At 48.3% G+C, this 25360-nt stretch overlaps 1 protein-coding gene, 1 long non-coding RNA gene and 1 other non-coding gene across 3 annotated transcripts in view; 1 reads left to right on the top strand and 2 right to left on the bottom strand.

The window, feature by feature from the left end:
- Positions 1-16044, bottom strand: part of LOC120370495 (zinc finger protein 383-like) — a 29445-nt gene extending 13401 nt beyond the window's left edge. Inside the window, exons 1-3 of the mRNA XM_039485343.1 lie at positions 15991-16044; positions 12544-12657; positions 11500-12175 (exon numbers count right to left, since the gene is read on the bottom strand). Coding sequence (XP_039341277.1) covers positions 11500-12175; positions 12544-12657; positions 15991-16024 — 824 coding nt within the window. The 5' untranslated portion in view covers positions 16025-16044. The remainder of the gene's footprint in view (positions 1-11499; positions 12176-12543; positions 12658-15990) is intronic.
- On the top strand, positions 2033-2104 carry TRNAG-UCC. Its single transcript has one exon. It is a non-coding gene; the product is annotated as a tRNA-Gly (tRNA).
- A 2682-nt stretch (positions 16045-18726) lies between the features above and the next one.
- On the bottom strand, positions 18727-25331 carry LOC120403049. The gene is made up of 3 exons (XR_005597444.1): positions 25150-25331; positions 23612-23791; positions 18727-18783 (listed from the first exon to the last, which is right to left on the bottom strand). It is a non-coding gene; the product is annotated as an uncharacterized LOC120403049 (long non-coding RNA).
- Positions 25332-25360: the final 29 nt, after the last annotated feature.

Genomic DNA, 25360 nt, shown 5'->3' on the forward strand with positions numbered 1-25360 from the left:
TGGGTGTGCTGGGTGTGAAGGAGGGTGCCCAGCTCTCAGTCTGCAGAACGGCTGACCCCAAACGTTCAAAAACCCAGAGTCAGGCTCACCAAAAATCATGAGATTGGCTTTAAAATCATGAGATTATGTAAAATTAATAGATTTGGGGATCTTTTTATTTGCCTTCTGTTTGATGAGCCTTTAGGGTGCACTAGGGTGACATTTTGAAGCTTTCTTCACAGCCACAAGGACTAGAACGGTTCTGTTTCCTTAAGAGCAAAGGCTGAAATCATCACGTCTCCTCTTGACTCCAGGAGCTGGGACTTTAAGGAAAACAATAGCTCTCATGAGACTCAAGGCAAAATCATTGGAGTTGGCAGCACTGAGTCGGATTGAGTCTTTATTCTCTGGGATTCCCTGGAGCAGGGGTTCCCAACCTTTTTCTTTCTGTGGCCCCATCCAACATGGTATAAAAACTCTACAGCCCACCTGTGCCACAACATCTGTTCTTCGGCATGTCCAGTAGGTTAAAAGCCTGGGCTGTCGTTAGGGGGTAGCCAGCAGAGCAGTTGTGCAGGGCCCTCCATGAAGTTAAGTCGCTTTGGCTTATTTGGTTTATTTTGGCGAGCCACCCCCTGAAGCCTCCTCGCTGCCCCCTTGGATGAGAACCACAGCCTTGGAGCTCTGTCTACAAGGAGGGAGCAAAGCTGCTGCCTTTCCTGATGACTAAACTCAGGCCCTCAGAGTGGGATATTCCTGCCTTGCCAGTGCCACCAGGAAAGCTCCCTGAGCAGCTGCCTGGCCTCAGGGACAGTCTAAGCCTGCAGCACCCCAGGGGGCAATGAAGCAGCTGGGTCAGGCTGGGCACCTTCATTCCCAGAGAACTGCCCTGGCTCCCTGCTCAGCAGCAAAGAAGTCAATTCCCCCCACCCCTGATGAATCAGCCTGGAGCTACGTGCACAGCTGGGGGTTTCTCCTTTCACTCCTGCTGGGGAGGGCCAGGGTCCCAGGGGGCATTTCTAGCAGAGCATTCGGAACTGAACTGGGGGAACCAGCCTCTCATTACAGAACGCTCACGTTCAGACCACATCTTTATTTACAGTTTTTTATAATACGATATAATCCTTCAATCTTAGCGTCACCATCAATAACGTGGCTTGTTCAGCCTGGTGGGATACCAAGGGGAAAACTAACCAGCTCTTCAAATCCAAGAGAGTGGAGATAAATCACCTCTCAGAGTCAATACAGGGTAATCAATAGGCAGACAGTGGCCAAATCGCTTTTGAATGGACCTGAAAATCTTTTTATTTACTTATCATTATTTTTTATTATTATTATTTTCTCTGGAGTCTGGACCTTGACTAGACCTTGACCAATAATTTTGGCCCTTGACAAAAAATAATGGATTACCCCTAAGAATGGGGTTGTGTTACATTCCTTATGTCCTTTCTCCATATTGTGGCCATTTCTTTTCCCTCCTTTCAGTGAAAAGCTTTGAGATTTTGTGTAGAAACTTTATTTCCTCAGGCGAGACCCAAGAGCGGGGGCTGCCTGCATGTACCAAGCACCCACTAGATTAGAAGGTGACCGACAAACACCCTTAAGACGAGGCAGCCGTCCCTGTCAAAAAAATCATCTCCCTTCTTCACTTGAGTGACAGCCTGAATGGTTCCTTCTCTGGGCAGAGCCCAAGGATCGGCATCATCAGCAACAAAACCATGTGTATGTAGTAGCAACCAACCGAAAATGTGCTTTAAAAGGAGCCGTCTCCTTCCTTCTGGGGTAAAATTTGCCATTAGGGTCATTTTCATTTCCCTTCTCTGAGGGCAGAGATGGGGTTGGAGCTACCCCAGGCTGGGATGTTGAGCCCATGTCCCCATCTGTCAGTCACTCTGGGAACCTGTCTCTGCTCCCAGCTGACAGGCTGCCTCCAGCCTCTCCCGTCAGCTCCTTAGTGCGGGGGAGGAAGAGGGGGAGGAAGAGGGGGGGGCTGGGCACAGAGTGTCATTTGACAAGCATAAGTGGCAACATAGGAGAGGGACCTTTGCCAGATGCATTGGTGGTATAGCGGTGAGCATAGCTGCCTTCCAAGCAGTTGACCTGGGTTTGAGTCCCAGCCAATGTAGTGATGTGATGTTTTCTCTGCTGGGAATTGGTTTAATTTCAGTCACATTGAATCAGTTTATCAATGGAATGAGAGAATCAAGGTCCCAAATCCCAGCAGGTCATTAAACACACAGTGGAGAAAGAAAGGGGCAGGACTATACAGTGAGCTGTTGGAGTCATCCTGGTATTACAATGTTTGGTTTATATTTAAAAAAAAATTCCTTTACTTCCCTCTCCCTTTTAGACTCAGAGCCTTTAAGGTCAAAAGGGACCAGTGTGATCATCTAGTCCTACCTGCTGCACCTTGCAGGCCAAAAGACCCCACCCACCCACTGCTGTAATAGACCTGGGAGGGGAGGCAGCTCTGTGCTCTGCCTCTACCCCAAGCAGCACATGGAGGCCCTCTGCTCCCCTCCCCCAATGGGTGTGCAGAGATGTGCCAGCAGCACTAAGGTGGTTCCCTGCCCACTCTGCCTCCGTCCCTCCATGCCACTCCCAGAAGTGGCTGGCGTGTCTCAGCTGCCCCTGTCCCGAGTACCAACTCGGCAGATCCCATTGGCCAGGAACTGCAGCCAATGGGAGCTCTGGAGGCAGCACCTGCAGGCAGCAGCACACGGAGACCCCCTGGCCCTGCCCACCTAGGAGCTGCTGCCACAGGTTTGTGTGTACCGGTCACTTTGGGAGCTGCACTGCCCAGGGTAAACGCCACCCCTCCTGCACCCCAACCCCCTCTTCCAGCACAGAGTCTGCACCCCGCACCCAAATTTCCTCCCATAGCTTTGCGTCCTTTCACCCAGAACCATCCTTCTTCTCCTGGGCTGCAAGTAGCCATCCCTGGGAAGCCAAGAGGCAGGCACAGGATTCTTCCTCCCAGCAGCCAACCGCACCCCCCACAGGCTTTGCAGAACGAATGGTGACGCTCTACTAACCTCACTTAGCCGCACTGAGGTGCTTAGCTTCTGCCCTGCCTTCCTCAGCTCAACTTTTTTCTTTTGCCCCATTCCTGCATCACTTCCTCCTTTGGTAAGTCACGAAAAGGAGGACAGCAGGAAGAGCCGGCCTCCACAGGCCAAACTCCCAGGGCAGAGGAGGCCAAGCCACAAGGCTCCAAAAGGTGACTGGCCAAGATCCTCTAGCTTTCCCCTGCTGATGCCAAGGCTTTTTCTCAGCTCATTTCACCAACTGCTGCCATGCAGGGGTTGGGGTTATCACAGGTGTTACCTGAAATTGGGCCAGCTAGTAAGCATAGGGAGGACTAATGACCCACCAGAGTTCAGCAGAAAGCAGCACATTTATTATACTGACAGCTAAGCTCAAAAGAAGCAGGGGGGGAAGGTCACACTCACACTCGCATATTCACGCTCCCAGGACAGGCACAGCACTGGAGATGTCAGGATTCTGCTGTCCCACAGCACCGCGATGGATGGTGTGATGAAGGTAAGTCTTCCTGAGGCACAATGAAATGCAACACAGTGAACCACTGGACAGGTGGTCCGGGCGAAGGGCATTCACTGGAGGTACAAGCTTGTGAGTGCTCTTCTGAGCACAGAGCCCCTTCCCCTTTCAAGGACCTGCTCCTCATGGCCTGCGACTAGAGATGACTTGGCTGCATCTGGTGGGTCACACTCCACCTTGGGCAGTGTCCATGCTCTGGGTGTGTGATCGCTGCCTAATTAGAGTCCCAGACACCTTGTCTACCTGGAAGCTCTTCTGTTCTTCAACCTGCCCATTCATCCCACAAGCATTCCAGGAGGGAGGGGAAGGGGGAAAGTCACTTCACAGGCATTCAGAGACAAAAGTGGGAGGGAGGGAAGTATAACAGACCTTTTGAGCATACAGGTTATATATAGCATGGAAATCACTGCTGCTCCTACAACAGCAGGGACAGGCTAGTAGGAGCTGGGAAAATTAAGCCATCACGTTTCTGCCTGGTTTCGAACCAGGGACCTTGTGCATGTTAAGCAAACGTGATAACCACTCCACTACACTACAGAAACTCTGTCACAGTGCTCTGCCCCTCTCTTCATAAGAACATAAGAATGGCCATACTGGGTCAGACCAAAGGTCCATCCAACCAGTGATTTCCCTACACCCCCCCCTGAATTTCCCCAACACCACCCCCCCCTTTGCAGTTTTGTGAACTAGTTACATGCCAAACCTGGTGGCTGAAGTTTGTGACTTTGTCCTCACCCACAACTACTTCACATTTGTGGACAATATATACCTTCAAGTCAGTGGCACTGCTATGGGTACCCGCATGGCCCCATAGTATGCCAGTACTTTTATGGCTGACTTAGAACGCCTCTTTAGCTCTCATCTCCTAATGCCCCTACTCTACTTGCGCTACATTGATGACATCTTCATCATCTGGACCCGTGAAAAAGAAGCCCTTCAGGAATTCCACCATGATTTCAACAATTTCCATCCCACCATCAACCTCAGCCTAGACCAATCCACACATTTCCTGGACACGACTGTGCTAATAAGCAATGGTCACATAAACACCACCCTATACCGGAAACCTACTGACCTCTATACTTACCTAGATGCCTCCAGCTTCCATCCAGGACACACCACACGATCCATTGTCTTCAGCCAAGCTCTAAGATACAACCATATTTTCTCCAATCCCTCAGACAGAGACAAACACCTATAAGATCTCTATCAAGCATTCTTAAAACTACAATACTCACCTGCTGAAGTGAAAAAACAGATTGACGGAGCCAGAAGAGTGCCCAGAAGTCACCTACTACAAGACAGGCACGACATAGAAAATAACAGAATGCCACTAGCCGTTACCTTCAGCCCCCAAATAAAACCTCTCCAGCGCATCCTCAAAGATCTACAACCTATCCTGAAAGATGATCCCTCACTCTCCTAAATCTTGGGAAATAGGCCTGTCCTTGCTTACAGACAGCCCCCCAAACCTGAAGCAAATACTCACCAGCAACCACACACCACAGAACAAAAACACTAACCCAGGAACCTATCCTTGCAACAAAGCCCGATACCAACTCTATCCACATATCTATTCAAGTGACACCATAAAAGGACCTAATCACATCAGCCATGCCATCAGGGGCTCATTCACCTGCACATCTATCAATGTGATATATGCCATCATGTGCCAGCAATGCCCCTCTGCCTTGTACATTGGCCAAACCAGACAGTCTCTATGCAAAAGAATAAATGGGATGCAAATCAGACATCAAGAATTATAACATTCAAACACCAGTAGGAGAACACTTCAATCTCTCTGGCCATTCAGTAACAGATTTAACGGTGGCAATTTTGCAACAGAAAAGCTTCAAAAACAGACTCCAACGAGAAACAGCTGAACTTGAATTAATATGTAAACTAGATATTATCAATTCAGGCTTAAAGAGAGACTGGGAATGGCTGAGCCATTACACACATTGAATCTATTTCCCATGTTAAGTATTCTCACAGCTTCTTGTCAAACTATCTATCTTGATTATCACTACAAAAGTTGTTTTTTTTCCTCCTGCTGAGAATAGCGCATCTTAATTAATTAGCCTCTTAGAGTTGGTAGGACAACTCCCACCTTTTCATGTTCTCTGTATGTACATATATCTCCTCACTATATTGTATTCTATGCATCCGATGAAGTGGGCTGTAGCCCATAAAAGCTTATGCTCAAATAAATGTGTTAGTCTCTAAGGTGCCACAAGTATGCCTGTTCTTTTTGCAGATACAGACCAACACTGCTGCTACTCTGAAACATGCCAATTTAGTGATTGTTTGGAAATCTGAATTGAAATTGAAACATTAATACACACTTTAAAAACATATACAGTGTGTGATAAAATACATATATCTGAAAAAGTATAATAGATTTCAAAAGTATGAACATAGACTAGCTTCCTTATACAGCTGTTTTTTAAGACGTCAGTGCATTTATTTCGGTGATGTTGGCAAACCTAATAATTTCAAATGATGATTTGTAAGAAAAGTCTAAATGAGCTCTCCCTGACAGCTAGTGATGAGCTGGGGGAAAGGCTTCAGGACCAGATTGTATTTACATTCAACACCTAATCTACCTAGGTATCCAGCAAACAGAGCTGTGTTGCCCAAGTGATAATATTTTGGCTGGGGTTGGGTTACAAATCATTTGAATGTGGGGGGGTGGGAAATGAAATGTTGTTCTTATTGCATGAGTAAAGGTCAGTAGAACTGTACTTAGCCTGTGCTGATTGACCTCTACTGTATCTCCCCTTAGTCATCTCTTTTCTAAGCTGAAAATTCCCAGTCATTTTAATTTCTCCTCCTGTTTCATACCCCTAATCATTTTAGTTGCCCATCTCTGTACCTTTTCCATTTCCAATGTCTCTCTTTTGGGATGGAGTGACCAGATCTGCACGCAGTATTCAAGGTGTGCACGTACCATGGATTTATATAGAGGCAATATGCTATTTTCTGTCTTATTATCTATCCCTTTCTTAATGATTCCCAACATTCTGTTCGCTTTTTTGACTGCCACTGCACATTGAGAGAACTATCCACAATGACTCCAAGATCTCTTTCTTGAGTGGTAACAGCTAATTCAGACTTTCATTTTGTATGTATAGTTGAGATTGTTTTCTAATGTGCATTACTCTGCACTTATCAACATTGAATTTCATCTGCCATTTTGTTGCCCAGTCACCCAGTTTTGTGAGATCCCTTTGTAACTCTTCTCAGTCTGCCTGGGACTTAACTATCTTGAATAGTTTTGTATCATCTGAAAATTTTGTCACCCTCACTGTTTACCCATTTTTCCAGATCATTTATGAGTATGTTGAACAGTAATGGTCCCAGTACCGACCCCTCAGGGATACCACTATTTATCTCTCTCCATTCTGAAAACTGATAATTTATTCCTACCCTTTGTTTCCCATATTTTAACCAGTTACTGATCCATGAGAAGACTTCCTTCTTATCCCATGATGGCTTACTTTTCAAAAGTCAATTTAAATTAAATACATTTTTTAAAAATTGTATATTTTTTAGAAATCTAGGCTTGTTATGTGTAACTTGCATTATCCTTATGCTAAATTTGCATAATCCTAACAAAACATTTACTTTATTCATATCTCTTTTATATATCTCATTGGTCCTGACACCCCCGCTCTAAATTCAAACACCCCCTCTAATTTCAATTCCTGGGGAAACTACTGTTCTCACCAGAGAGCCCAAAGGATGGCCCAGTTCACCAGTGGGGATCACTGCCCGAGCACTATTTCAGTTCCACTTCTTTGGGTGGACCTCCCACAGTGGGAGCTGCAGAGCATTCCCCTGCAAAACACACACACACACACACACACCTCTCTCTCCCTCCCTCTCTCCTGGTGTTGGGAGGGGAACAGGAGAAAGGACAAAAGAAGCAAGAGATGAAGAGAAAGGAGGAAGGGAGAGATGGAGGAAAAGGTGAAACAAAAAGGACAAACCCTAATGTCCCCAGTGATTCTGAGGGACAAAATCCGAGGTGTGCAATAAAATTCTGCCTCCTTAAGCTCGTGTTTTCCATGCCTAGAATTCAACTCTCACCAGATGGATCAGATTGAACAGGTTTCAAACCTGAAGGAGGCTCTTATCTTCTAAACAGGGACATCGGTTTTCTAGTAAAATCGCTAAAACGGAAGGAGAAAACTCGAAAGAGGTTCCTCCTGGAGCTCACGTAGGTGAACCAGAATACTCTCTCAGTCCTCAAAGAGAGACCTGGAGAAGGAGACTTGCTGAAGCAAAGCCACAGGGGTCTCTGAGGTTTCCCTGGTCCCTCGCCCCTGTCCTGCCTGGCTGATGTCAGCATCTCTCTGTGAGGTCACCACCTCCCCACCACCTTTGACCAATAGTCTGAGGTCCTGCAAAAGGCCTTTGTGATGTCACTGCCACACCCCTCCCTTGCTGTGCTAATGTCCTGCCCCTGGCCAGGCACTTTGGAGGTTTGAGCTACTCCCTGTGGATCACCCCACTCAAGGAGCGTTCATTCTAGGCAGCAAAACATCAGATGCTGCTCCCAATGCTACACTCAGTTTTTCAGAAATTAGTCAACTTTACGGCCAGAAGAGACCATTAGAGCATCTAATCTGACCCCCTGCATATCACAGGTCTCCTGTATGACACAATAGCAGGTGAGGGAGGGGGGCTGAGGTGAGCGGGTGGGCAGTGATGGGGGGGCAGGTGAGCTGACGGCTGGCCCCAGCTCACCTCCACTCCGCCTCCTCCCTTGAATGCCCCACCTTGCATCCCCTCCCCTCCCCTCTTCCCGCAAATCAGCTGTTCGCGCAGGAAGCCTTGGAGGGAAGAGAAGCGATGTGGCGGCTTCGCGCTCAGGCCCAGCGAGGTGGAGACGGAGACAAGGTGAGCTGGGGAGAGAAGGGGCAACCTGCACTGCAGCAGGTAACCCGGGGGGTGCACAGGGGAACTGCTCCCCACCCCAGCTCACCTACCTCCTCTCATCCTCCCTGGGGCTGAGCTTCTCAGCCCCCCCAGGCTTCCCACACGAACCGTCAGGGGCAGGGGTTCCAGGGGCGGTCAGAGGACAGGGAGAAGGGGTGGTTGGATGGGGCAAGGGTCCCAGGAGGGCCATCAGGAATGACAGGAGGGGTTGGATGGGGTGACGGAGGCAGTCAGGGGACAGGGAAGGGGGTTGGACGGGGCAGGAGTCCCGGGGGTTGGACGGGGCAGGAGTCCCGGGGGTGGGCCATGACTCCCGTGTGGGATGAGTAGGGAACCGGTTGTTAAGATTTTGGCAGCTCATCACTGGCCAGCGGGGTGGAAGGCTGAGGAGGAGAGCAGAAGGGCAGTGGCAGGGGGTAAGTATGCGAGCCGGGGATGGGGGAGCTGAGGTGAGTGGGGAGGCAGATGAGCCAGGGGAGTGGGGGTCTGAGGCGGCAAGCGGGTGGGCATTGGCAGGGGGTCAGGTGAGCTGGTGGTGGGGGAGGAGAGCTGAGGAGACGAGCAGGCAGGCAGGCGAGCCGTGGGGGACTGAGGAGGCGAGCGGGCAGGCAGTGGGGGCAGGGCTGGTGAGCCGGCGGCGGTGGAGGGGGGTTGAGGAGGTAAGCGGGGGGTGGGGGGCTGAGGAGGCAAGTGGTGAGTCAGTGGCTGATCTGTTCTACTGATCAGGTCTGGCTCCCAGCCCCTCTCCAAGGGTTGCAGCTGTCTAGAGGTGCTGCCTTCCACACCTTCCTCAGTCACACCTCATTCATTCAAGAGGGCAACTGATTACAAAGTGGGGGGAAGATCTTATTCTACTTCTAGCAAAAAAAGACAGTTTTCTTTTACCTTAATTATACTACCTTAGGGGCTCACTATAACATATTACCAAGGTTGAATACCGCTGTTTTGACGGGATGGCACTGGGGGGCTTGTTTCAGGGGGACTGGGCAGCGCTGGGGGGGTTGTTTTCGCAGAGTAGGCAGTGCTGGGGGGGGCTGTGTTTCGGGGGGGCTGGGTGGCGCTCGGGGGGTGTTTCAGCAGCGCAGAGGGGGGTTCGTTGGGGCTGGGGGTTTTCAGCCCTCAGCTGTTTTCTTTGGAGTAATATTGCCCTCGCCACTTTACAAGTTGTGCAGGCCTGGACTAAACCACAGACTCTGGACTCAGCATTCAAGTATCCTGCAGTTTGAGTTTAGAATCTGATACATTCCCTCATTGGCTACCATTCTTTGCCCAGCATGGAAGTGCTTCTTGTCCAACAAGACAGCCAGATTGGGACCCATAGGCATGGAAGGGCTCTGAAGGAATCAGCTTTCTCTCTCTGTGCTTCATGAAACTTTGGATCCAAATGCTGAAAGACAGTTGTTCCCATTTTAACCATGGCGTCCTTTAGGTGTGTGACCAATGCCACTTAACTAGGGAGCAGGGTTCGAAAAATAGGTTACCTGGGCCACAGGTCACCATAGCTTCCATCTCAGGGGTGAAAATCAACCACCACTACCTGCAATTTCTACCCGAGTTCGTGTCAAATCTTTGACCTTACTTGGAGTAATTTTACACTTCTCTGACGTAGAATACTTCACCAACCGCACAACAGATCAGTAGCGATAGTGAGGTATAACTCCCCCTTTTATTTCTTTAATCTGGTACCACAGATTTAAATTAGGGACTAAATTCAGGTGCGTTTTATAATCCCTGTAAGACACCAAATGTCAGGTCTCTCTTAAAAATAGGTATCTTTCTGCAGCTATATCACATTCAACACAGATTCCATTTTCTACACATTTGCAGCATCTCCCAGGGGTGAGCTGAACTGAAATGTCACTTCCACTTTTCCCATCTCTACCCAGATAGGGATTGCATTTCCCAAATAATAGGCAACATGCAGCTAATGAGGAAGGAGATATCTTCAGGAGCGACCTCCTGCAGGACCTGGGCCACAACTGCTTTAGAAGGCAAATGCATGGGTATTTTGCTTAGTTACAAATCATTTACTAGGGAATCCTCTTCCCAGCCCTTTAGAAAAAATACTGACCTAACCAACTGAACAACAGGGGGATTGGGATGGTGATGGGGAATAAGGGAATCCCTCTGACTTACCCCATCTTCTTCTGTTGTTACAGATGGTAAAATGACATTTTTCCCTATCCCTGCCCTGTTCCTGCTCTTTGTTATAGTTCAATATATTTTAGTTGAGGAAAATGGAAGTAAAAATATCTGCTCTGCAGCACAACTTGAAGCAACATCAGAGCAACTGGGAATGAAACAATTTGTTCCCAAAGGGAGAACTTGATGACTAACAATTGCTTTGAAATGGGGGAACAGTATAACTGCTCAGGGTTATTTAGACTAGGAAGTGATGGAGTTTAGGTCAGGTCAAGGGGAAAGCTAATGCCAACCACTGCACCTGGGCTGCATCTGCTCTACAACTATAATTGTCTTTTTACACCAAGATCACTAACTTGAGCAGCCAACACCATGTACAGTCCTAGTGGATGGAAGGAACAGGTAGTTTTTGCCTCAGTGTAGTTTGTTGGGATCAAACCTCTCTCCCACCTGGAGCTGATGAACATTCCTGGCAGGAGGGACACACGCTCCTATGACTCAAAAGGAAAGGAGTTGATAGAAAAGATCACAGGACTGACCCCAAAGGAGGGCAAGCTGCAAAAGGCAGAAGCAGGCAACTGATCTGGTGGAGCTGAGGTGCCACGGTGAAGATGGTGCAAAAATCACTATGTGGGAATTAGTAAATGTGATTTTAAAAAAAAATATATATTTGGCCATCCCTAGTCAAGGCACATCTTACAGTTCTCTCCCATGTGGATTTTCTGATGTCTAATAAGAACTGAGCGGTAACTGAAGTTTTTCCCGCACTCAGAGCATGTGTAGGGTCTCTCTCCTGTGTGGATCCTCTGATGTCTGCTCAGGGTAGAGCTCTGTTTGAAGCTTTTCCCGCACTCAGAGCATGTGTAGGGCGTCTCTCCTGTGTGGATTCTCTGATGGCTGACCAGGGCAGAGCGCTGATTGAAGCTTTTCCCGCACTCAGAGCATGTGTAGGGCGTCTCTCCCGTGTGGATTCGCTGATGTGAGATGAGGGCTGAACTAGCACTGAAGCGTTTCTCACACTGAGAGCATGCATAAGGTTTCTCACCCGTGTGGATTCTCCTATGACTGATAAGGTGTGAGCTCCAATTGAAGCGTTTTCCACACTCAGAGCATCCATAAGGTTTCTCATCCGTATGAATAATCTGATGTGCAATCAGGGCAGAGCTCTGATTGAAGCTTTTCCCGCACTCAGAGCATGCGTAGGGCTTCTCTCCTGCATGGATTCGCTGATGTAAGATGAGAGCTGAACTACCAATGAAGCTTTTCCCACACTCATGGCATGTGTAGCGTGTCTTTTTCAAGTTGATTCTCTCGCATGTTATAAGGTCTGAGTGGCTACTGAAGTTTTCCTCTGGCCTATGTCGATTCTCACAGGCTTTTGCTTTTTCTGGGAGTGCATAACTCCCAGAATCATTCCCTTTGGATCTTCCTAATAACATCCCATGGTATTCTACTTGCTCCGCATCTTCCTGATGGGGTTTCGCCTTGTTCTCACACACCATCCCAACATCTGATGGGATACAGAGAGAATCCAGATATAGGTCACTCCCTGCGCCAGAGAGAAAGGAAATCTCAGAATGAGGAAAGGAAAAAGGGATGAACAAACCAAGATGTGTGGGAGAGATCAACCCTATCAGGAGCTGATTATCCCCAAACCTTTCCCCAGAGGAGAAAGAGGAAGGGATCAGTTCCGGGTCTGCATCTCACCAGAATTCTCAGAGGTAAGCAAGATTGGGAGGGACCTGTTGCCAGTTGTCACTCATGGCTTCCCACCTACCCTGACTGACATCTGCCTAATGATTCCACATCTACAGGGAACAATCCTGAAGTTGGAGAGCTCACAAGGTCTTTGTAGGGCCTCCCAAATGTTCCCTCTATTCACGGACAGTTTTTTACTTAGTTTAACCAATTCCTCACCTGTGAAGGCAGCTCCCGGGAGCACTTTTTTCTGAGAGTCGTGGAGGTCTGGAACCCATGGCTCTTCCCCTCGTTCCAGTTGCAAGATCATATCAGGTTTGGAAATTGGAAACCCTGCTCAAAGCAAAGAAAACAAGGAGGTCAGTGGAATTTGTGGGATACTTGTCACAAAGAATATTCCATGGTTTTAACCCCCAGCTCATTGTTAAGCAGTAACATCCCAAGGCCATCTTCCTTGGCTCAAAGTGGCAGGATAGTTATTATTATTATAAATCATATTCATTACCTTAGTGCCTAAGGACCAACTAACACTGGGTCCCCATTGTGCTAGGCAAAGTACAAACAGAGAATAGTAGATGGCTCATGCCCTGAAGAATTTACAATCTAAATAGACAAGACAGACATAGAATGGGGAAAGGGGTAGAACCCACCAGCAGAGTGAACTATGTGAAGGCAGAGTGACAGATCTGATGAACACAGGCATACAGGTATTTAATGTTATGACTAGGGCCACTGTTTTCAGAAATTGCCACTATTACTGCATTTTTTCCTGAAATTACTCTTCATTTCTGGAATCACCCTTCATATCTGGAATTGCTGAACAGAGGGTGGGTGGGGATGCAGGGTCACAACCCCCCAGATTTCTGCCCAGATACACCCGACTCATCCCAAGGGTGCAAGCAGAGGTCATGTGTGGGCAGAGCACACAGGCTCATGCCCCCTGTCCCCCCAGATTTCTGCCTGGAGACACCTGACTCCTCCCCAGGACACCTCATGTCTCCTGCTCTTTATAATCATAGCAATACCAATCACAGAGGGAAACTGAGGTGTGTATTGGCATCATACAAGTATCACCAAAATTCCTGCCTCTATCACACACACACTGCTCACAGCCCTTAGAGAGAAAGCAAAGCACAGGAATTGGACATTAGTCCAGTGAACACAGTGGAGGACAAGCTGCAATCCTTACACCCTGGTCAAAAAGGAGAGGCATGTGGGTCCCCACCCATAGAGAGAGGCTGGCTAGAGGCCTGATACCTGAGAGGGCATTCCTTGAGCAGACCATGGAGGCAGGTCAAAGGCTTCGCTACCCCAGCACTGTGACATCGCAAAAGCACATTTTGGGGAATTAGGAAATCTAGTGACTCAGGTGTAATGGGAGGGAGAATTAAACTCCTGCAGTGTGTGGAGACGGCTGCACTAATTAAACACTAACATTCAGGAACAACAGCCTCTAATTCTTCCGGAAAAGGAGAAGGTAAAAAACAAGAACTGGGCCACGCAACCTCAGGAAGGACAGGCTCAAGGATCCAAGGAGCCTGGAGGGAAGACAGATTGTGGCCTCTGCGGATGCAGGGGGCGGGAAGACTCTCTCCAAACTCTCACTTGAGTTGACCCTGACCTGATTTTATGATCTATAACCTAGTCACACGTCTTGTGGGCAATTTTATACTCGCTAGAGGTAAAATGTCATGGTCAGAGTATTGCTTATTAGCTTGGAACATGCATGGAGGGGCAAGGAGGTGAACATAAATAAATGGGTTATTAAGCTTGGTACAGTTAAGGGCCTTATATTAGGTGGAGAGAAATTATGCTGAAGTCTGGGATTTACCTGAATAGGTCTAAGGAGAGAATCCCAGGTCAGATATTTTGCACCCTCATTTTGAGAGACTAATGAGGAACCACAAACAGGTGCAACATGCCACAGGATTCTGAAAACAGGAAGTTTGGGGTGGGCTTCAGCAATTAGATTGCTATGCAGTATCTCAGCAGTTGGACACATTCATATATTGGAATTATTAATAAATAAGTGATGTAAATAATGAGTATTAAGGCTTGATGCTTAATTATGGACTTCCCAAAGGCCACATATGGGTTGGGGCAATTATTGATATTATTTTAATCAGAGTAAAGGAGCAGATATGGTATATAGCCATCCTATTACCATAAGGAAGCGGATAAAATACCTCTCCTAGTGACCATTTTTTACATTTTGTCAGTTCCCTAAGTAAACTGAAGCAGGCCCTCCCTTCTGATGGTCTCCCTTGCCCCTTGATCTTTGTTTCCAATGGTGTCCATAACTTGTAAGTATGCACAGTGCAAAACCCTCTTTACTATACTTATCTTAGTCTAATCATTATGTGTATTGATCCTTGCCTATGATTTTAATTATAACTGTCTGTATTAAATCAAATTTCTGTGTTTCACCAAATTCCATCGTCTCAATTAACTTTGAGTAGCCATATACAAGGGCAAGTTGTGCTCCAATATTTAATCTTACAGATGTAAAAATTGTACAGGCTACACTACCACCCTGTGACATCATCAACAAAGTGCCCATTTGTGCCTGGGTAGTGGCCCTGCTATGGGAGGGAGGAATGCAGCAAGGACTTTTTTTTTTTTTTTAAACGGAGATATACCTATCTCCTAGAACTGGAAGGGACCCCGAAGGGTCATTGAGTCCAGCCCCTTGCCTTCACTAGCAGGACCAAGTACTGATTTTGCCCCAGATCCCTAAGTGGCTCCCTCAAGGATTGAGCTCACAACCCTGGGTTTAGCAGGCCAATGCTGAAACCACTGAGCTATCCCTCCCATCTCAGGATTAGTGGCCAGGGTCGCTGTGCATAGAGATGGGAAGGGGGTAATGAGTGAGAAAGGGAGGTCAAGAGTTAAAATAATAATATTTGGGGGAAAATGTAAGAACTGAAACAACAGAAATAAAACTGGACTGCAGGCTCTAAAGCAACAAGGCTTGGCTAGGGATTCGGGGTTAAAGGTCTGGCATCCCCCACAGCAGTAGATCCCCAAAATTCTCCTCCTTCCCACTGACCGACGCAGCCCAATTCCTGGGTGCCCTTCCTCCACACTGCCCTCCCTTATTTCCCATTTACTCTCCTTCCGGATCCTTGGGAGCTTCTTGTGTTCCCTCCTCGTCTCGCACAACCTCCTCCCTCCCTGCTGCTTCTTAGCTCTAATCCTGCACACACTCATCCTATGTCATGGCACCCCAGAATTATCTACTCCCCCTTTCTCCTCCCCTCCCATGGCTCTGTTCTCCCTTCCCCTACGGGGTCCTCAATGGCAACATTACACGCTCTCCTATCAAAAGAAGAGCTCATCTGACTGTCACACAAGCCATGCATCAGTCATACACCTATTTACTCAATTTAGAATTCTACAGGCAGCCTATTTTCTTCTTAAAATGAGGAAAAGGAATGAAAGCTACAGTTATTAATGTAGCCAATAAGGATACATTAAATACAATTTTAAAATGACTGACGGCACCAAAAAGGCACATGTCCAAAAATGATACTAGTGGGTGGGAGATAAGGAAAAAAAGGAAGGCAAGGAAACTTGTCAAAACTTATATGACAAATAAAGTTATAACTACTCAGGTTCCTTAGAGACCCCACAGTTTCTAATAACCCAGGGGACAGGACTCCTTACCCAGCAAGACCACCGTCTCATAGTTCTCCTGCATGACATCCCTGTAGAGGGCTCTCTGAGTGGGGTCCAGCAGAACCCCCTGTTCCTTGGTGAAATACACAGCCACCTCCTCGAAGGTCACCAGCTCCTGAAAGAGTCCAACACTCAGTACCTGCTGCCCCACTCACAGCCCCATAATTCACAGAACAGCAGCACCGGTAAATGGAAGCTCCGGGAGGCACATGTTAACAGAGCCCCACCCCACCTTGCTTAGAGCAGCCAGGAGGCTGCTTTGTCTCTCCCAGCTGACAGATGGAGGCAGGGTCATGACATTTATCACATATCTACTAGCCAGAGCTTGATATAGGAGATGGGGCTGTCTCTGGACCCTGCTGGTGGCTCCCTGGTAGGAATCCCAACACTCTCCAAATAAAATATATGGAAGAAAGGGGAAGTCAATAGTAAAGAATAGAAGTTGGAAAATCAGAATTGTAGAAAATTGGTAAGGGAAGCTATCAGAAATCAATGACCAATTAATGAAAATAAGAAGGAAGTTTTTAAAAAGTATATTAAGTTATACAAAATTAATCCCTAACAATGGTAGTGGTAAATTACTAGATCGAAATGGCAGAATTATCAAAAGTAATGCAGAAGAGGTAAAAGTGTTCAATAAATATTTCACTCCTGGATTTGGAGAAAAACAGATGATGTAATCATATAAGATGTTGACGACGACAGTCTTTCCATCCCAACAATAACTCATGAAGATGTTAAACAGCAGCTATTACAGTTAGACGTTTAAATAAGCAGGTCCAGATAACTTGTATCCAAGAGTTTTGAAAGACCCGGTGGAGGAGTGTGGAGGACTGTTAATGTTGATTTTAATTAGGACTTGGAACACTGGGGAAATTCTAGAAGACTGGAATAAAGCTAATGCTCTGCCAATATTTAAAAAGTGTTAAAGAGATGACCCAGCTAATTACAAAATTGTTAGTCCGATACTGGGCAAGATAATGGAGCAGCGAATATGGATTTAATTAATCAAGAATTAAAGGAGGGTAATATAATTAGTACCAATTAACAAAGGTTCAGAGACAACAGAGCCAGTCAAACTAACTGGATATCCTTACTGGATGAGATAAAAAGTTTGGTTGCAACTAATAGTATTGATGTAATATACCAACACCTCTGTAAGGCATATGACTTGGTTCAGCACAACATTTTGACTAGAAAACTAGAAAGATACAAAATAAACACAGCATACATTAAATAGATTAAAGACTATTATTGTAAATGGGGAACCATGCTTGAGTAGATTTCTTTCTAGGGGGTTCCCACAAGGATTGGTTCTTGGCCATGGAAGAGAATATAAAATCATCACTGATAAAGTTTGCAGTTGCCACAAAGATTGGGGGTGGTGGTAACTAATGAAGTGTCAGTAGGTTCAGGTTTCAGCACTGGGAGTCTGGGAAGTTTTCCCAGACCTGGCTAGAGGGTTATTTACTGTTCCACAAAGAGGGGAAGTTCCATTCCCAACTTCTGTGCCTTGAAATTAGGCTCTATCTGACACTACACCCCATATTCAGCATAGTGGTATGAGTATAAAATGATTAGGACATAATTATGATGCATTCTGTGCAGGATGCATCATGTTCAGTGTCATAGGAAAAGTTATGATTTGCTGAATATGATTGTCCTATGTCTGTGCATGTATCACGTTCATATCTGATGTTATGGATATTAACTATGTATCTGTCTTTCAAATGTGCTTACTCTGGATAACACTCACAATGACCCTTTCAGGTACAACAAAGAAGCCAGACAGTGTTGATGGCTCATCAACAAAGACAATGGACTGTGGAACAGCTTAGCCTTCCTGTGACTGTTTCAGACAGCCTATGAATCATGGCTACTATGACTCAGCAGGCCATGCTAGGGCATGTGACCAGATCACATGACACTAAACTCCATTTTGGTACCTGTATTTTTCCACAAACTGGACTGGGAACTGAGTTTGGAACAAAGGGTTCCTGCCATGTGGAAAAGCTACATAAGGTGGGGTGTGAGGTCATCTCTTGGCCTCATTCCACACACAAGAAAACTCATGGAAACACCTCAGGAACAAAGACTGAACTGGGGGAAAATGTTGGTCCCAGGGTAAAGGGATTTCTAGCTTGTGTATGGAAACTTGGTGGACTGCTTGTATCATCAGTCAGGGTGAGAAACTGCTAATTCAAATTCTATCCAGATAGTATGTTAGGCTTAGTTTGAGTTTTTGGTTATTTGTTAAGTAATCTGCTTTGATCTGTTTGCTATCACTTATCGCTGGGAAATTGGCTGTTGTCATCTATCTGCCCTTGAGTGGCTTAGGTAACACACTCAGGTAGCTTAGTTGGATGCATAGCACCACCTGCTGTCGTGTTGGGTGATAACAGGGCCTGGAGAGGCTCGCTGAATCTCCAGCAAAGCAGTGTGAGAAGAGCCAGCCCAGCTTGAAAGTTAGAGGGCACAATGGTTCCCAGAAGCCCCCCAGACTGCACTCCGGGGTGACAACCCATCACATCCTAGAGTACACAAGTCTCAGCAGGTTTGTCACATCCTGTCCCCTCCCTTTCTCCACCCTAGATATTTCCTGCTTTCCACCACCTCTAGCAGCTCCCATCCTCCTATACATTTACTTCTCCTCTCCCTCCAGGCAGAAACCACCACCAGCTCCCTGATAATCCCTTACCTGATCCAGCTCCAATGTAGCCATTTCCTTCCCCCAGGGAGGAGGGGATGATTTGGAGCAAAACATGGACGTTGTTCTGTAGCCTGCCAGGGCGAGAAGGGCAACGTGAGAGAATTCAGACAGGGTTTCTGTCCTTTCCACATGTCAATTCCCCCCAGGATTTTTCCCTGGTAATGGACATTCTAGGTTCTGCCACACTGTGAAGCATAAAGTGACCGTATTCCAGTACAGGCCTAGCCTCCTCCCACCCTCTGAGACATGGTGAAATCCTCCCAGTAGCAGAGTCTCTCTGTTACACTTATAAAGTTTGTGAACAATACCAAGCTGAGAAGGGTTGCAAGTGCTTTGGAGGATAGAATTAAAATTCAAAATTATCTGGACAAACTGGAGAAATGGTCTGAAGTATATAGGATGAAATTCAATATGGACAAATCCAAAGTACTCCACTTAGGAAGGAACAATCAGCTGCACACATACAAGACAGGAAATGATGGCCTAGGAAGGAGTGCTGCGGAAACAGATCTGGGAGTCATAGCGGATCACAAGCTAAATATGAGTCAACAGTGTTACACTGTTGCAAAAAAAGCAAGTATAATTCTGAGATGTATTAGCAGCAGTACTGTAAGCAAGACACAAGAAGTAATTCTTCCGCTCTACTCCACACTGATTAGGCCTCAACTGGACTAGTGTGTCCAGTTCTAGGACCCACATTTCAGGAAAGATGTGGAAAAATTGAAGGAAGTCCAGAGAAGAGCAACAAAAATGATTAAAGATCTAGAAAACATGACCTATGAGGGAAGATTGAAAACATTGTGTTTGTTTAATCTGGAGAAGATATGATCAGCTGTCAAGCACATAAAAGTTTGTTTCAAGGAGGAGGGAGAAACATTGTTCTTCTTAACCTCTGCAGATGGGACAAAAAAATCAATGGGCTTAAATTGCAGCAGGGAAGGTTTAGGTTGGACCTTAGGAAAAACTCCCTAACTGTCAGGGTGGTTAAGCGCTGGAATAAATTGCCTAGGGAGGTTGTGGAATCTCCATCATTGGGGATTTTTAAGAGCAGGCTGGACAAATACCTCTCAGGGATGGTCTAGATCAGGGGTGGCCAACATGTGGCTCTTCAGAATTTAATATGTGGCTCCTTGTATAGGTACCAACTCCGGGGCTGGAGCTACAGGCACCAACTTTCCAATGTGCTGGGTGTGTTCACAACTCAGCTACAGGCCCTGCCCCCACTCCACCCATTCCCACCCACTTCCCTGAGCCTGCAGTGCCCTCGCTCCATTCCCCACCCCCAGTGTCTTGCATAGCGTGAACAGCTGATCGGGAGGTGCGAGGAGGGAGGGGAAGGTGCTGATTACTCTGGCTTCCCATGGATGGGAGCTGATGTGGGGCTGCTGACGTATTACTGTGATTCCTTGGCAATGTACATTGGTAAATTCTGGCTCCTTCTCAGGCTCAGTTTGGCCACTCCTGATCTAGATAATACTTCATCCTGCCTTGAGTGCAGGGGACTGGACTAGCTACCTCTCGAGGTCCCTTCCAGTTCTGTGATTCTATGAACCAAAGGCCAGAGACGAGCAGAATCAAAGGAGTCACTCTGGGGATTCTCCCTGTCATTGTCCCCAAGGCAGCTGTCTCAGGTTAACTAAGTTATTTGATGCTCCAGCCTTTATACAGTCTCTCCTGGGAGTGCCCCTTTCATGGGCTGGGCCTAGTTTTAGCTTTTGGGAAGCGTGACCCCTGGGGCTCTGAGACTGGGTTTTCTTGCCTCAGCACATCTTGTTTCTTTCTGTGGTTCCCCAGTGAGTCCAAATGAGTAGATACTCCTCATACAGACTGTGAACATAAGAATGTGTTTAGACTTTATTGAATGCTTGTGAGTTGCTGCCTGGGTTAACATCTGACTAGTTGCATTGTGAGCCTCTCTAGCTCTGTAAATCACCAGACAGGACAGAGACTTTACCTAGGTGAAGTGCTGATTGGCAACAGAATGCATTACACCCTGCCTGGCAGGAAAGGTCCATCAACACCAGAGAGACTATTATGGGACGTTAACAAAGACACAAGACTGTTGTTGTGCTCTTGACTTCCGATTAGCTGAGTTTCCAGCTCAGAGCACATGGCAGGAAGGGGATGAAAAACCCCATACAGAAGGAACTGATTCATGGGGTAAGGCAGTGGTTCTCAACCGGGGTCTGGGGCCCCCTGGGGGGCTGCGAGCAGCTTTCAGGGGGCTGCCAAGCAAGGCTGGCATTAGACTCACTGAGACCCAGGGCAAAAAGTCCCAGCGCATGGGGCTGAAGTCCAGGGCCCTGAGCTCCACCACCAGGGCTGAAGCCAAAGCCTGAGCAATGTAGCTTTGTGGGGGCCGCAGGCAGTTGCTCTGCTTGCTGCCCCCTAACGCCAGCCCTGGCTTTTATATGCAGAAAAACAGTTATTGTGGCCCACGTGGGCAGTGGAGTTTTTATTGTGTGTATGTGTGTGTGTGTGTCTGTGTGTGTGTCTGTGTGTTGGGGGGCGCTCAGAAAGAAAAAGGTTGAGAACCCCTGGTGTAAGGGACCATCTGTCACAAAGGTAAGCTCACGTGCATGGTGAGATATATGGGATCACCCACGACGACGGTCTGTGATTCCATGTTAATGGTGCTACAGAGCCTGAAGCGTTTACACTGGATACTTGGTTGGTGAAATCTCCATACAGACCTCACAACCAATTTGGGGTTTGTTCCCTGCTTCTCACCAGTCTGCCTGAGGCTGATGCTCATGCTCTCGAGTCACTGAAGACAATGTTACAGAGAGAGGGACTGTGACTTCCCCAAGGTCACTAAACAGGTCTGTGACAGAGCCAGAAACAGACCCTGTTAACTCCAGAGCCCTGTCACCCGCAGCTTGGAAAGGTCCCCAGAGCACACTGTGGGGCTGCAGGAAGAGGGGTGCAGGGACTGCAGGTGAGCTGCCCTGCCAAGACAGCCTGTGCATCCATGGACAAACCACCTCGCTGGGTTTGTCCCCTGGGTCAGGAGAAGTCAGTGTGCAGTCCTGTGGGGCTGTGCTCCTAGCTCACACCTCCACCACTCACTGCTGCCCCCCCCTTACCAGCTGCACTGTTCAGCCAGCCCCAAGCCTCTGTGAGTTCACTTCCCCCCACCAGCTCAAACCTTCAAACTGGGACATGGTGCACCGGTACCAATCACAGTGCACTAGTGTAAATTCTGTCTACACTAAGGGTTTGCACAAGTGCCTAAAACATCAGTGTGGCAGAGACCTTCAGAAACAGCAGTATGGTGGCACTAGAACGGGAATCTATTTCTAGCTTGGTCACAGACAGCCTGGGTGACCTGGGACACGTCAATGTTTCTCCTCCCAACTTTAGTCTCTTTACCCAGCTGCCCACCACTGGGGTCTCCTCTCTCTCCAGAGCTGCTCACCACTAAAATCTGTGTGGGTGTCACCAGAGCTGAGGTAGTTCAGCTCTGGAATAGTCTTACAAGGGGGCTCTGGAGTCTCTTTCCCTGGAAGTTTAAGGACAGGTAGGACAAAGCTCTGTCAGAGATAATCTACATAGACTTGGTCCTGCCTCAGCAGAGAGAGCTGGACTTGATGACAGCTTGAGGTCCTATCTGGCCGTACATTTCTAGGATGCAATGTAATATATACATATAAAAACACAACATACAGAATAAAACCCACCACAACATAATGTCAGGCAAGTCAGGGGGAAAAAAAAACAACCTACACTCCACAGCATAAAATGACAATACAAAGGAAAAGAAAACACCACGATGCTAACTACGACATCCTAGGACAAAAGTACACAATGGAAAATAGCTCAACTCAAACCAACACAGCACAGGCACCAAACACGCTGAGGCAAAACAATGCACCATAAAACTGCTTCACAACATGGTATGATTACAGTTTCAAACGGCATCATGCAGAACAGCTCAGCATAGAACAGGGCACAGCACAAAAGAGAATTATTTCATTGTAGGCCTGGAAGGGATCTTCAGAGGTCGTCTACTTCAGCCCCCTGTGCTGAGGCAGAACCAAGTATCTCTAGACATTCCCAGACTGGTGTATCTGTAACCTGGTCTTAAAAACCTCCAGTGAAGGAAATTCCACAGCCTCCCTTGGAAGCCAATGCAAGGCAAACACAGACCAAAAGAATGCTGTACACACATAAGCTGGGCTTGGGGTTAAGGGGAGAGGCAAGAATTCAAACAATCTGGGGTCGGTTCCCAGTTTTGCCCCAAATTCTCTATGCAAACTTGTTAGACATCGGCGGCTGGCCCATGCCCGCTGACTTGGGCTCACACAGCTCAGGCTGCAGGGCTGTTTAATTGTGGTGTCCATGTTCCAGCTGGGGCTGCAGCCCAAGGTCTGGCACCTCCCACCTTCCAGGGTCCTACAGCCTGGCTCCAGCCCGAACCCAGACACCTACACTGCAATTAAACAGCCCCTTCGCCTGAGCCCCGTGAGCCTGAGTCACCTGGCATGGGCCAGCTGGGGTATTTTAATGGCAGGGTCGAGATACCCTTGGTGTCTGTGCAGCACCAGTCACAATGGGAACCCTGATCTCGGTGTCTGTGCAGAGCCCTGCATAACAGGGGCCTGATCTCAGTTGAGGGCTCTGCAACTCCCAGCATTACAGTATCCCTGATTTTGTTTGGAGTCCCTGCAGCATCTGGCAAAATGTGGGGGCAGGATCTCTGTCAGGGTCTGTGCAGTGCCCTGTGCAGACGTGGGGCATGATCTGGGTCGGGGTCAGTGCAGGGCCAGGCCCAACAGGGACACAGATCTCAGTCGAGGTCTCTGATGTGCCCAGCACAATGGAGGCAGGAATCTGTGCCACAGTCGTGCGCTGCCCGACACAAGGAGGCTGTGATCTTGGTCCATGTCTCAGTTTTACCTGGCACAATAGGAGGCCTGATGTCAGATGGGGTCTCTACAGTGTCCAGCACAACAGGGGTGCAGATCTCTGTTGGGGTCTCCACAACACCTGTCACAACAGTGGGGTCTGACCTCTGTTAGGGTCTCTGCAGCGCCTGGCAGAACAGGACCCAGATCTCACTTGGGGTCTCTGCAGCACCTGGAAGAACAAGGTCCATGATTTTGTTTGCTGTCTCTGCAGCACCTGGTACAATGGGAGCCTGATTTCACTTGGAGTTGATTCAGGGCCTGGCACAACAGGGGCCCGGAGCTCAGTCAGGGTCACTGTAGTACCCAGCACAACAAAGTCCCTGCTCTCTGTAGGGTCTGTGCAGTTCCTGGCACAACCATTGCCCCAAACTCTGTCAGGGTTTGTGCAGTGCCCGGCACACTGGGGGACCTGATCTCAGGCAAGGCCTGCACCTCGCTCAGTATAAGAACCCTGATCTCAGTCACACACCTGGAGAGAAAAGCAGGAAGATTTTCAAGAATTCGATATCAGTATTTCACAATGAGGAGAAAATGGGGCACAAACTAAATATTTGCCAATGTAAGAGAGAAGCACCAACATCAGGGAGATTTTATGTCACCATTCAACAGTTCAAGAGCAAAGAGGGGAAATTTGAGGGGATTATACAGGGATATTCAATCAACAACAGAATGGGACGGATTCTTCTTGCCTCACACTCACGTGGCCAGCAGGGAGCCCTGGGTGATGTCACTTTCACAGGGGAAAGGAGTGGGGCTGAAGCCAGAAGGTCACGGGCTGTGGGGAGGGGCTGGCAGTGGGGTCTGGGAATGTGACTAGCAGGTGATGGCAGGGGAGGCTGCTCGGTTGGGCAGGAGGAGGGGGAAGTAGCTGGACTGGGAAACCTGGGGCTGGGCCATCTTCATGGGGGACACTTGCTCCTCCCTCCCCTTCCTGGGCCTTTCCATGCCCTGTTGCCAGCAGAGAGTGACCCCCCACCCCAGCCCAGCGGTGCCCCTGTCTCAGGGCTCCCCCAGCCTCTACCCATTAACCCTCTGCCCAGTTCAGGAATCACTCAGGGGAACCATTTCCCACCTACACAAGGAGAAATCACTGCAGGTGAAAATGGGGGGGAAACACCCCAAACCTGAGATCTGAACTGGCCATTGGCAAAGTGGAGAGAAAATGGGACACAATCGGGGGAGGAGAACAGGGACTTTATCTCGGATGGGGGGGGGGGTCACCCTGGGTGTTGCTCGTTGCTCTCTAGAGAGAAAGGGGGCAGGACGGGAGAGGAGGGGGGGTCCCCACGGGAGGGGGCAGCGGTAAATCCGACGGGATCTCAGCCCCGCCCCATTTCTCTCACCGCTCCTCGGGGGTCACCGGCTCTTCTCCTCCCCCAGCCATGTCCGGGCTGCACAGACATTTTCCACCCGCCCCTCTCCCAGGTCTCCCTCCCAGGGAGCAGATCCCGGCGCTGCGAGATGCCGGGTCCCCCCCACAGACACTGGGGCAGAGTCACCGCCCGGCCCCGGGGCTCGCTGCGGTACCTGGAGGCTGCAGCTCCGCAGCGGGAGCAGGGCCCGGGCCGGGCACGGGGGGTTAATGGGTCTCCCCGGCACAGACCCTCCTGCTCCGCCCGGGCTCCCCGGTCACAATGGAGCAGCAGCCGCGCGGCGCTCACCCAGCAGCTGATCACACTCCGCCCCTCCCCCGATCTGCGCATGCCCAGAGCCGGGAAACGCAACCGGAACTACATCT

This window comes from Mauremys reevesii, linkage group 1 (assembly GCF_016161935.1).
Source record: "Mauremys reevesii isolate NIE-2019 linkage group 1, ASM1616193v1, whole genome shotgun sequence".
Taxonomy (NCBI): domain Eukaryota; kingdom Metazoa; phylum Chordata; order Testudines; family Geoemydidae; genus Mauremys; species Mauremys reevesii.